Raw genomic sequence first — 12,468 nt, 5'->3', positions numbered from 1 at the left:
AAGACACGGCCCCCCTCCCCTTGTGCACATGAAGGGGCGAGATGCCTCAGGACTACGAGCAGGAGAAAGGGGGGGGGGGCCGAGGCCAGATGAGGGTACAGCAGACGTCGCTCGAGAAGGGCAGAGGGCAGAACCGGAACGGAGCTCAGCCCGTCTGCGCGGAATGTGAAGGCTGGGCACGGGGAGGGCAGCAAGACACCTGCACAGGTAGTGCATGCCGGAGGAATCCAGGATGTAGCAGCGAGTGACTTGCCATCTGAGCTCCTTCCTTAGCTGCCCTGAAGTCCCAGAAAATGGCTACAGGTCTGGAAGAAAAAGCCGAAGGTCTGTTTTTGACGTGTCGAAGGCCACGTAAACTTGTTAGTTCTTAGGATTCAGGTTCTCGTTAGTTCTTAGGATTCAGCATGAGTGCTGTGGTCGTAATCCCGCCCCTCCGTCCGTCGAATCCGTTTCCTCCCCGGAGTGTTGTACTAGCCCGGTCCAAGGAAAAACAGATCCGGGGAAGACTTCCTGCCGCCCGCCCGGCGCACACGACGTCACCCGTGCCCGACGCAGCCTCAGGCGGGCCGGTCTGTGTCTTCCAGCGACAGACCACGGTGCCGTCTGTGCGCGGCGGGGGCACGGGGCACGGGCCGTGTGGTGACTTCTCCAAGTGCGGGTCCCTCGGCGGATTCTCCTCTCCGGCGCGTTGCCTGAGGCCGGCCGGCTGGGTGCACTGAAGCCGCGTCACATTGGCGGGGTGGTGCTCGGGGGGCGGCCCAGGCTCCTGTCTGCCTCTGGGGTGCCTGGCGCCCCTCGCTCGCTGCCGGGCCCTGGTGCTCATCGCTAGCATTCGTGCCATCCTGGCAGGAAGGATGCGGCCGTGCACGACCTCCGTGGCCCTCGTCAGGTTCCGTCGCCCACCGGAACACACTCGTCCGTCTCATTCTCCTGCCGAGCTAATGACAAGGCTGTCACCAGCGTGAGCACTTCAGCAAAGGCGGGGCGGGGGGTGGGGTGGGCCAGGGAGCTAAGGTGGGAGAGATGATAGCACCTCGGCGTCCCCACGAATTCAGATCAGGTTTCCAGTTTTATAAAATTCCACGTTTTTGCTATTCGTAATGGAAAAACCCCAGAATGGAGAGTTTCTTCAACATCGAATGCAGGAAATGCTTGTGAATAAATACTTGATGAAAAATCATACAGGTAACAGTACAATCCACGCACAACGTGATCTTCCGCGTGTCGGTACAAGTGCATAAAAGAATATTAGGAAGTAGATCTAAGCGTCAGCTGCGGGTAAGGTAAACAGGGAGTTTTTTAAAGTTAACTTTGCTGCCTCTACGTTTCCTATGGTGAGCGTGCATTCTCTTAGGCTCAGAATAAACAGTCCGTGGTGTGTTGGTGAGCGTGGGCTCCTGTAACGAGACACCACGGACCGGGCGGCTTAAACCACAGCCGCTTCCGTCGCCACGGTCTGCAGGCCGGAAGTCCGAGGTCGCAGCGTCGGCAGGGTCGGCCCGCGGCGGCCTCTCGCCTCGGCTTGCAGACGGCCGTCTCCTGCCCGCGTCCGCACGGGGTCGTCCCGCCGTGTATCTGTGTCCTCGTCGCCTCGTAAGGGCACCTGGATCGGAGCTCACCCACCCCGACGACCGTATTTTAACTTAATCACCTCTTTAAAGGCCTTCTCCGCAAATACCAGCACGTCACGTGCTGGGCGCTCGGGCTTCATTATATGAATTTGGGGGAGACACAGCTCAGCCCGCAGCACACCGTATTGTCAGAATTAACCTCCGTCTGCTTGAGATGCACCACAATGTGGGAGGTGGGCAGAGTAGGGGAGGAACTTGTCACTTACTCTGAGCTTGGTGACCCCTGTCTCTCCTCAGGAAAGGCCGAAGGGAATGGCAAGATGTACATTACCCTCTGTGACTTCATCGTGCCCTGGGACACCCTGAGCACCACCCAGAAGAAGAGCCTGAACCACAGGTACCAGATGGGCTGCGAGTGCAAGGTAAGCTGGCATCGCCTCCTTCCAGGCTTCCCCTCATCACCGCCGCCTCCAGGGGGGCTGCCTGGGTTTATCCCCGGCCTTCCAAGGCCTCTCACTCCACAGGGTCCTGGCTTAGGACGGGGACAGAGCCTTCGGGCCCTGGTCCCTGCAGAGCCCTGAGGCGCGCCTCCGCCAGGGGTATCTGGCTGTGTGGCCCGTAGCTTCCAGGAAGAGGAAGTTCGTGGGGAGAACATGCCCCTGTGAGTGTTACTCTACAAACGTGCAGATGCGAAGACTTGTATGTTTTGTGAAAGCGTCCCAGGCGTGACGCTTTTGCCAACATCCTGGCCGTTTCCACCATGGGTCCTCGCAAACGTGGGGATCTGTGTGTGTCGACCACCTGAGACCCCAGCCCCGCCTCCTAAAAGCCGCCAGGGAGAGCCACGCTGGCACTTACAGGGCATAGGCGAGCTGTCCTCCACGGCCCCCAGGCTTGGAGTCTGTCACCTGACACCCTTCCGTCCCCGCCGTCCCCCGCCGCCAGCCCCAGCACCGGGAGCACTGCTGGGCGCCAGGCGCCCCTCTATGTCACCGGCTGGGTCCAGACGGTGCTGGGCCGGGGCAGCTGGGACTGGGAAGGGTCAGCGTGCGGCCCTCCCGTCCTCCCCGCGGGCGGCCGTCAGCCCAGCCCTGGCTCATTCGAAATGTGGATTCCAACCCACAGCTGCACGTGCGTTGAGCAAACTCCCCTGTGTCCAACGCGAAATTGGGAGCAAGTCCTGCCGGTTCCTGGGCGCGGCCGTGGCGGTCCCTGCTGCCGACTCGGGGTCCTTAGCCGTGCGCTGAGCCCCTCTGAGCCCCCGCGCGCTTGACGGTGCCGTCCCGCCCCTTTTACCTCACTCACACCTGTCTCGTTGTCTCCAGGAAATGGGAGCCTGTTGTTGTTGTTACTACTGCTAGACCCCCAGGAGGGCGCGGCGCAGCTAAAGCTCTTTTGCCCGCCTAGCAAAGGTAGACCAGCTGGCCCAAAGCGCCTAGCGACGGTAGACCAGCTGGCCCAAAGTGATGTGTTAGCTGTGGGGGGGCAGAGGCCCTGCACGGGGCTCCCCCAGGCTCCATCCCCCCTTGGGCAGGCCACCTACCCCTCGGGGCGCAGGAGGGGCTACTGATGGAGCAGGTCCGGCTCCAGGCCCAGCTCCCGCCCTCCCGGCTTCACGCGTCGGGTCACTCCTTCAACAAACGGCCCTGACCGCCCATGCCTGGCGCATTGCCGGGGTCTGGGGGTTGCCGCCGCACGGCCTCGGCCCTCCACCGAGTCCGCCTCGTGCCCCTCTTCCTAGATCACACGCTGCCCCATGATCCCCTGCTACATCTCCTCTCCGGACGAGTGCCTGTGGATGGACTGGGTCACCGAGAAGAACATCAACGGGCACCAGGCCAAGTTCTTCGCCTGCATCAAGAGGAGCGACGGCTCCTGCGCCTGGTACCGCGGGGCGGCGCCCCCCAAGCAGGAGTTTCTCGACATCGAGGACCCGTAAGCCAGCCGGCAGCACCCCTGTGGCCAACGGGAAAGCCTCCAAGAGTGTAGACTGGTCCAGCTCTGACATCCCTTCCTGGAAATAGCATGAATAAAACAGTCATCCAAGTGGGTCTAAATTAGTGTGATTCTCCTCCCCGCCCCGTTCTCCTTTGCTCCGTGGCTGTGGATCTAGAGGGAGAGGCTCGTCCGCACTGCACCCGCCGGCCTGGGCACTGTCTCAGCCTTCGGCCCCGGGGCGCGGGCAGGGGTAGCACATGCAGGCGCCCCTCCCAGGCTCGGCCTTGGCACTGTCACAGACGCTGAGCGGGCAGCACTTAGCGGTCCCCCTGGCCTGCTCAGAGCGGAGCCTGAAATGTGCATTTTGCAGAAACTCCTGAGGGTCGTTGCAAGACTGTGTAGCAGGCCTACCAGGTCCCTTTCATCTCGAGAGGGGCGCGTCCCTCGTTTACTGCAACTTCCGCACCTCTGGCCCTGGGGTGGCAGTCCCTGCCCTTTGCAAGTGCCCTACCCACCCCCCCCCCCAGTCTCCCTGTGCCGACCTGTGACTCTTGTATTCCAGAAGCATCCCGGACCAGTGGCTCATTCTCTGAGGAGCCCCCGTTAATCTTGTTCATCCGCAGAATAACAGTGGGTGCCTCCCTCTGGGGCCTTGTAGAAATGTGGGAGCAGCAAGCATCAGCCCGCTCGTTCCGGGGTCCCCCCCCCCACACACACATGTTCCCCAACCCCTAGGGGAATGTGCGATCCTCTGCCCTGAGGACGGATGTGTGGGGGACGCTTGGCTGCCCCTGCGGTTTATTCTCGAGCTTCTGAAGTCACTCACGCCTCCTCCTCCTCCTCCTCCTCCCAGCTTCGGATGTCTAGATGGAGTGACGGATTGGCTTTGCGGGGTGCCGTGTGTGGCCGGTGGCATGAGCTGACTGCGCTCTCTGTGTGCACATCCTGAGGACATCAAAAGCGGGGACCTGCTGTGTCCCCTCGCACACCTCGGAGCCCCACCTGAGCAGGTTTAGTGTGAACCCCCCGCTCGGAGGCTGACAGTCCCTGTGCTGTGCCTGCATTTCCGCGAGTTGGCTAAGTGTCTGCCTGGGGCGGGGGCCGCTTTGTGGCGGTAGGTGGCTTCAGAGAAACTCATTTCTTCCGGGGCCTCCAGGCCACTGGCCGGCTGGCTGTGTGAGACATCTCGTTTGTCTAGAGAGAGCACGTGAACCTGAGCTGCAGGCGTACCAACCCCTGCTTCTGTTCCTGATATTACAAAGATGTCTCCGTTAAGAAACTTCACAGGGAACTGGGGAACCTGTTTGTCCCCTAAACATAGTCTCTGATGCCAGCGAAACGGGGGTAAACACAGGCAGAAATTTCTCCGTAACAAGCAAGATACTCTCCTTTTCCTTCCTACTCGTGTGTAAAGGTAAACGTCTGAGTTTACCGTGCATGTGGCGTGAGCACGCACGTACGTGCACACGAAGGGAACCCGAGGTCTGTCAGCCTCCGAGCGGTCCTCCTGCAGCGCCTCCCACTCACCATCTCCTAAGCCCATGCCACTCTGCGGTGACCCCAAAGCACCTGTAGGACTCCTGACCCCCGGGCGGCACGCAGCCCCTCTGCGCGCCCAGGACCTGGTCAGCATAGATGTTGATGACTTCCCTTCCCAGGGCAGACGAGGAGAAGTCCAGGAATGGGCCCCGCCCAAGGGCGCTTTTGTGCTGTACCGTGATCAAAAGCCTGTGAGGTGTTGTAAGGGACCAGTCCGTGCGATTCCAGTGTATACGAGACCACCAGACCCTCCCACCAGTGTAACGGCCCGCCCCACCCCCGGATGGCGTCGGAATCTGTGACATTTACTCCTGTTTCCGCCGGTTTTTTAAGTGTTTCGGTTTGTCTCTGCGGTCAGTTGTAATCATTCCCGTGCCGTGTTTTTTATTACCCTCGGTAGGTGTTAGGCTCGCACTGTTTTTTCGTTAAAGGTTTCTGCATCGTGGACGTGTATGGCCCAGAGTGGAAAACGTGGCATGGTCCCAGCTCTGATGGCGGCCCCTCCAGCCCTTGGTTTGCGTTCTCCGAGCATCTTTGCTTTTCCCACCTCCACCAGTTAGTACCAAGTAAAGGATCTTTGAGTAGGTTGGGTCTAAAAGATGGCGGTTACAGTCCATCCACGCACGCCGGTCTGTTAGCCGTGCTGAGTCGAAAAAAGAGAAAAAAAATCAAAACAAAGTGCCCAGTGGCAGCCGGGAGAGAAAGCCACTCAAATGCCTTCGCAGTAAATGATTGCAATATATATATAGTTTAAGGAGGCTCTCCATTCGGCATTGTTTAATTTATATATTATATTCTAAGCACTGCGTGTCTCCCTCTAGTCTCGTCCTTCATGCAAGCAACTCGAAATATTTAAAATAAAGTTTACATTGTAGTGACTTTCAAATCTTTGCTTGATAAGTAATAAGAAATATCGGACTCGCCGCCATAATTTAAAGCTTTGTTAATTTCGTTTGTTTTTGTTTGGATACTTTTTTGTAGCGTTTGATTTTTTAACTTTGGGGCACTGTGTTTTTGCTGGAACATGAAGTCTGAGACCTTCCTGTGCTGGGAACACGAGAGCTGTTGAAAGCCGACAAGCAGACTGCGCATGTCTCTGACGCTTTGTATCATTCTTGAGTGATTGCTCGGTCAACGGACAATAAACAGTATTATCAAAGAGAACTGGGCTCCCTCCGTGTGGCTGTGTCCAGCGTCTGGAGCTGCTGCTTTCGGGCTGAGAAACGGAGGCAAACTCCTCGAAAGGAACCTGGGGTGGGGGCGGGGTGGGGGGAGGCGATCTGTCCCCGAGAGAAACAGGTCTTGGTGCTCTGCAGTGAACGCAGGTGCAGCAGAGAGGGGCAGACGCCGTGGACAGGACTTTTCTGAAATTGGCAAAGGAGAGGAGCGTTGGACAGGCCCCTCATTCGTGCAGCGCGGGAGGCTCACGTTCCTTTCACGCACACACGTGCGCGCGCGCGCGCACACACACACACACACGCAGAAAAGCCGAGCCCTGCACCCGCCTCACGTCTCTCCAACAGTGAGTGATTCACGCCGGCTGCTCCAGTCACCCTGCCCCAGATCGCAGGGAAGGGAAAATTCCAGACGTCGCAGTTTCACCTCTAAATGTGCTGGCGCACATCTCCGATAAATAATCACTGTTTAAAAACAGCCCCATAATACTTTTACCACACCTTAAGAACTTCGGAATCCACGAATGTCGCGGAACACCTGGCCAGGGTCCTGCCGCCTCTGACGGCCTCGTGCGCGCCTTCTGGCGGGTCATTGGTCTGAACCGGGATCCAGGTGAGCTGCGTACATCGCAATTGCTCCCTCGAGCCTCTTACTCTGCAGGTCCCCTGTCCCCACTCCGTCCCCCCTCTATCGCTTGTGCTGGGGAAGATGGATCCATCATAATCTAAACTTGAACCCAGTGTCATATTACCTCAAGTCACCACATGAAAATTCTTGAACGGTATGTTTGAACACCTGCCCTCTCCCCCCCTCCCACCGGCCCTTGTGTAGAATTTGTTATTTCAGGGATGTGGCAGAAGATGGTGGCCCGTTTTGCCTAATCCTCAAGACCAAACTCCCTGATGCTTTTCTGAAGCATAAAGCATTAATGGGACAAAGTTTGCACAGATCTCTCTGCCACAAAGCATTAAATGGCATCCATTTAATACCGCTGACTACAGAAATATTTGCATTGTTTTTTCCATATGGTGAAATATGCGGAGAAAATGGTTCACAGTGGCAAAGTTGAATAATAAGACGAAAACTTTCCATGTCACACAGATGGTCTCACTTAGCATTTGTGCCTGTCCCGACTTGCAGGGCACATTTGGGGTCTCGGCAAAGAATACAGCAGACAGTTACTACCCATTTTATTTAGTTTAGGTATTTAGGTCAAACGTAACTTTTTAGAAACACTTCTCTTTATGGACATGTTCAAATGTATACAAAAATGAGAGAATGATATAACAAACTCCACACGCCCATGATCCGGTTTAGACAATTATCCAAGTTTTCTTGATCTTTGCAAACAATTTGAAGTCAGTTCGAAGGCCCACATATGGGTTGACCAGATTGTTGGAGAAACTATTCTAGCAGACGCCATCGTTTGCCCCTCGGTCTTGCTCATTCTGTGAAAGAAAAGTGAATGGGACAACCGAGGACAGTCCGGCTCTCTGGTCAGGACACCCGACAGACACAGGTGGGTTCAAAGTGGAAACGCGGCGGAGGGCCTCGCGGGGCCCAGGGTGGAGGGGCCGCCGGAAGTGGGTGCGAGAGCGACCAGGACCGGCCGGAACCCTTTAGAAGGGTGTGTGACACCATCTTCCCCTCCTAACTTCTAACGGATATGTTTACCGGATCTAACTTAAAAAAATAAGCAACAACAGTGGAGTTACAGATACTTTGCTAGGGTCAGTTTTCTTACGGGTGATTTGCTGTTTTCGTAGGTTTTGCATTGAAACTTGGCAGTTCATGAGCAGGCCTACCCCCAGCCTCAGGTTCAAGCTGTGATGACCCACGGCGCACTTGGTCACGTGCAGGCGCCTCAAATCATCTCGTGGTGAAGGCCGGTGCTTTGATTTGGAGAAATCATTTAACTTTACTTGAAACAAATTGTGGGGAGAAAAAAAAAAAGACATTCAGAAACAGCGAGCTCAGTCTGGACGCTTTTCACGCTGCCGCAGCTGGGAGAAATGGTTTGTCCCAGTTAAAACCCAAACTTGAGACAGACCCAGACCGGAGTCTGCAGGTGGCGCTGTGGCAGGTCGCGGAGAGGGAGGGCGGGTGTTAGGAGGATTTGGGGATGGGACCCAGGACGAGGCGGGGCGCAGAGGTTTAAGTCTTGCGCTGCCCCTTCAAACGGAGTCGGGGGCGGGGCTCCACCGGGAGCAAGATTCCCGCTAGGGGGCTGGTTGGAGACTTGGCCCGGGGTTCTGATGGGCGCGGTTACACAGGCACCCTCGGGCCAGCAGGTGACACAGCTCCAGACTCCCGGAAGGAAAGCAGGTGTTCAGTATCATCACACCTTGAGGTACGCGAGCCGTTCCCACCAGGGGATGGGGGCCCCTCCCAAAATCTAACTTCCCAGACGCCGACCTACAGGCAGACCCTGTGAGCCGGCTTCCGGGGGAGCGCAGTCTCGGGCCTGCTGTGGCGAATCTTCGTCACATGCAAGTCTTGACCATTTCATGCTCTGTCCCCCAGCCGAGGGGACTCTGCTCCTAAGCTCCCACGGGCAGCCGCATAGGACCCTCAACACATCTAGTCATTCCAATTCTAGCTAACGCTTACCGCACAGGGGACTGGTGCTCAGGGTTTGACCTATGTTATCTCATTTGATGCTTAACAACGCTGAGAAATCGGTCCTTTATCTTTCCCATTTGACAGATAAGGAACCTGAGGTGTGGGAGGACCAGTTACCTGGCCACCAAGCCAGGGAGCCCTGGAGCTGGGATTTGAACCCCAGCAGGGGCACACTCCCAGGCCCATCTCTTCGGTGGCACCTGCTCCTGCCCTCCGTCCTTAGCACCTCTGAGGCCCCAGCCTGGCACAGAGATGCGGCTCGTGGGGAAGCAGTTTACCCACTGCAGATCAGATCGTCCCCCGCCCAGCGGCGGGCGGGACACTGCCTGACATTGCACACAGATGAATAAGATGTACAGCTGGCCCTGAAGAGTCCCGTGGGAGGGCGGGGAGTTCAGGTGAATGTTTCAGTGGAATGTGCGGGCCAGCCCAGGGCCACACCAACCTCACGGCAGGGATGGGCGGAATCCAGGAGGATTTCTCAGAGGAGGTGAGGCCAAAGGTGGTGGTTGAAGGGCCACTGGGGAGGGCGCTCAGATCTACTCTGCTGAAGGATCCAGGGCAGGGAGTGGCTGGCGATTCGGGGAGAAAGGCGGAAGGAGCCGCCCCCCAAGGGCCATTAGAGGCCAAGCTGAGGAGCTGGCTTTCCCATCAGCATGGGGGACAGGGGAGGGTTCCAGACATGAGAGGTGTAGGTAGTTCTTTTACCTGTATTATTCCATTTGACATTTTGGGCAATGGATTTGGCTATTCTAATAATGCAGGAAAAGATGGAGGGGGGCTTTACTTGGGCAATTGGATGAAGGGGAGGGAATAGTTTGGGGAATATTTGAGAGGTAAAATTAGCGAAATTAGTTCACTGGTGATTTACACAGGGTAAAGGAGAGAGAGGAGCCCAGAATGCTGGCCGGGAAAGTGGATGTTGGGGTTTCTATCAGTCCGGGTCCCACCAGGAACACCCGAACCACTCTGACAGCCTTCAACACGGGGGGTTAATGTGTGGGTGGTCATGTCCTGATGGAAATGAGAAAGAGAAAATTCTGAGGTGTTCTAAATTAAATCACAGCAGCTGGAGAGTGAGAGAGAGAGAGAGACAGAACTGTTAGTCTGTCAATGGCGGCGGGCCAGCTAGCGGATGGCTGCTCACATTCCCCGCACGTCTGCTGGAGGTTCGGAGTAATCCCCAGGTGGCTTTTTCCGCAGATTATCCCAGCCGGGCACCATAAACAAGGGGAGCCTCTGCCACAGGCGCGGACCTCTCTCCTCTCGGACTCGGCCACCCCAGAGCCGGCCCCGCTTCACCTTCTCCCGCCCCTTGACCTACAGCTCACGTAAACTCTCTCTGATGGCTCCTTTCTTTCTTCCCCCTCCCCCCTACTTGCAGTATGAAAATGCCTGCAAACTCCGAGAAGATGGACAGGAGTGCCTTCCGCCTGGCCATGCTGCATGCAGGTGGGTGGACTTGCCTTAAAACTGGTCTTTTTGGCTAGCATTTTTGGCTCAATAAAACCTTTCTTCCCATGTTTGACGTGGGGAGGCCGGGGCCGCGGTGCGCCCCTCTTGGGGGAGCAAGGGTTTGGTGTGAGTGCCGGCGCAGCAGCCCGAGTTGGCGAGGGGCTGAAGTGGAGAGGCAGCTTAGGGGAGGGCGGGGAGGCGCCCTCTCTGGGCATGGTGAGCTTGAGGTGCTCGTGGGGAGACGTCCAGGAGGCACTGCACTGGACCCACGATTCCGAAGATCAGGGAGAGAGATCTGCATCTGGCACATTTTGGAATTCGCCAGCCTGTGTGGTGACGGCAACGGATGTGCTCATAGGGTGAGTGCTTGTGTTACTGAAACATTCAAATTAGTTTCCGAAATGGTTGCATCGCCTTACACTCCCAGTCGTCTTACAAAGGGGCCGTATTCTCTCCAACATCTAGACGTCCGATTTTAGCTGTCCTAGAGGGTGTGAAATGTGCCTCGTGGTGGTTTTACTGTGCACGTCTCAGGTGGCCTTTGGTAGGACTTTTACGTGGCTCCAGGTGAGCATACTCCAGACAGTCCACTCTGAAGGCTTCTGTGAGGGAATCCGAAGGGGAAACCGGGTGGGACGGGAACATGGGTGGCCAAGGGCTCCTCCCAACATCTAGTCCTCAGCCTACATTCTCAAGCAGCATGCAGGCCTTTCAGGCAATGCCTTAGTCATCTCATAAGAATTTGTGGGTTACCTCCGAGGGCCTGAGCTGAAGGTGTGAACTGGGAGCTTGACAAAAACCTAGGTTTGAACCCTCCTCTGGTCACCACTTGCTTGCTGGCGTCTTGAACACTCAAGTTTTCTTCATCTGTACAACAGGAACAGGGTCTTTTTGTAGGACTGCCATGAAGATTCACCCAGATAACGTAGGTAAAGTGGCCAGCTCAGGATTTGGCACGTATGAGCTTAGCAACAGAAGCGCATGTCATTGGTTTTGTTATTGGGAGAATTAAATTGCTGGAGCTGGTCTCTATTTCGGATGAGGAACACGGGGTCTGAGTTAGTTAAGAGTCCCAAAAACCCTGCTAACTAGGACAGAGTTGGAATAAAACCCGTCTCCTCATCCTCCTGCCGGTCCCCATGGCCCGCCCGCCCCCACTTTTTTTTTAATCCCTCACAGTACATTGTATCAGGCCTGGAATGGGTACGGTCATTCTTGGAATCATTCGTTTAGGGCAGGAAGCCAACTCGCACAGGGACAAATCTCAATCTCAAGTTTAGTCGTGGATTCTCACAAGCAATAGGCTCCTACGGTTTTGTTTCTGTTCATTTGCTTTTTCAAAAACAAAAACAAAAAAAAACCAGGACCCACATAATAAACAAGGGGACTTTTGTTCCAATTACACCCATTCTCTCTCTCCATCCCCATTCCCCACTTGAAGGAGGGTGAGGAACAGGAAGACAGAGCCTCAGCAGACAGGGACCTGTGCACAGAGCTTTGCCTTTGGGGAAAAGTCACATTTCCACCCTTTGCTTCTGTGAGAATACCGGCAGAGGTCAGGCTAGGCACTGTGCTCTCTCCACCTGCGCGAAGCCAACAAAGCTGCTTCAGGTGGAAGGCATTTTAAAAAAATATTACAAAAGCGATGCTGTTTGCAAGCATTCGACCAGAGCCTTAACGGAGTCATCATGCGATGCCACTTGTGGGGGGAGTGGGCTGAGAATAGCGCAGAGCCCGCAGACACTTTTTGCTTGGTCTCGCGACTTTACTGCGTCGGCTGCCATCATAGCCTGCGGCCTATGTTTTGGTGACAAAAGGCCCTAGAGGGTGAGAACCAGCCCTCGGTGCCACTGCCTGACGGCAGGTGAAAATGAGGCGCAGTCACATGCCAACCCAGGTGCGCCGGCCGCCGGAGATCCGCGCGCAAGGCGGAAGTGCGCGCCTCACGTGCTCTGCAGGAACTGGCCCGGCGCCGGCCGAGGGGGCGGGGCGTCTCCGGCTCTGCGTGGTTGCGTCATCGCGTAAGCTGGCGGGGCCGCGGGATAGAGGTGACGTTTCCGGCGCGTAAAGGAGCTGTGGGCGGGCCCAGGGGTGGGGCTGGAGCCGGGCCCGCCTCTTAAAGCCACAGAGGCCTTTTTGAGTTCCGCAGCTCCGGCCTCTGGCCGCG

At 56.4% G+C, this 12,468-nt stretch overlaps 1 protein-coding gene across 1 annotated transcript in view; it reads left to right on the top strand.

Annotated features, from left to right (window-relative positions):
* Window positions 1–6,212, top strand: part of TIMP2 (TIMP metallopeptidase inhibitor 2) — a 42,853-nt gene extending 36,641 nt beyond the window's left edge. Inside the window, exons 4-5 of the mRNA XM_016143248.2 lie at window positions 1,869–1,993; window positions 3,313–6,212. Of these exons, the coding sequence (XP_015998734.1) occupies window positions 1,869–1,993; window positions 3,313–3,510 (323 nt within the window). The 3' untranslated portion in view covers window positions 3,511–6,212. The remainder of the gene's footprint in view (window positions 1–1,868; window positions 1,994–3,312) is intronic.
* The last annotated feature ends 6,256 nt before the right edge of the window (window positions 6,213–12,468 follow it).

This window comes from Rousettus aegyptiacus, unplaced genomic scaffold, assembly GCF_014176215.1.
Source record: "Rousettus aegyptiacus isolate mRouAeg1 unplaced genomic scaffold, mRouAeg1.p scaffold_m13_p_6, whole genome shotgun sequence".
Lineage (NCBI taxonomy): Eukaryota > Metazoa > Chordata > Mammalia > Chiroptera > Pteropodidae > Rousettus > Rousettus aegyptiacus.
Note: the sequence above shows the minus strand (reverse complement) of the source record. Positions and strands in the feature narration are given on the sequence as shown.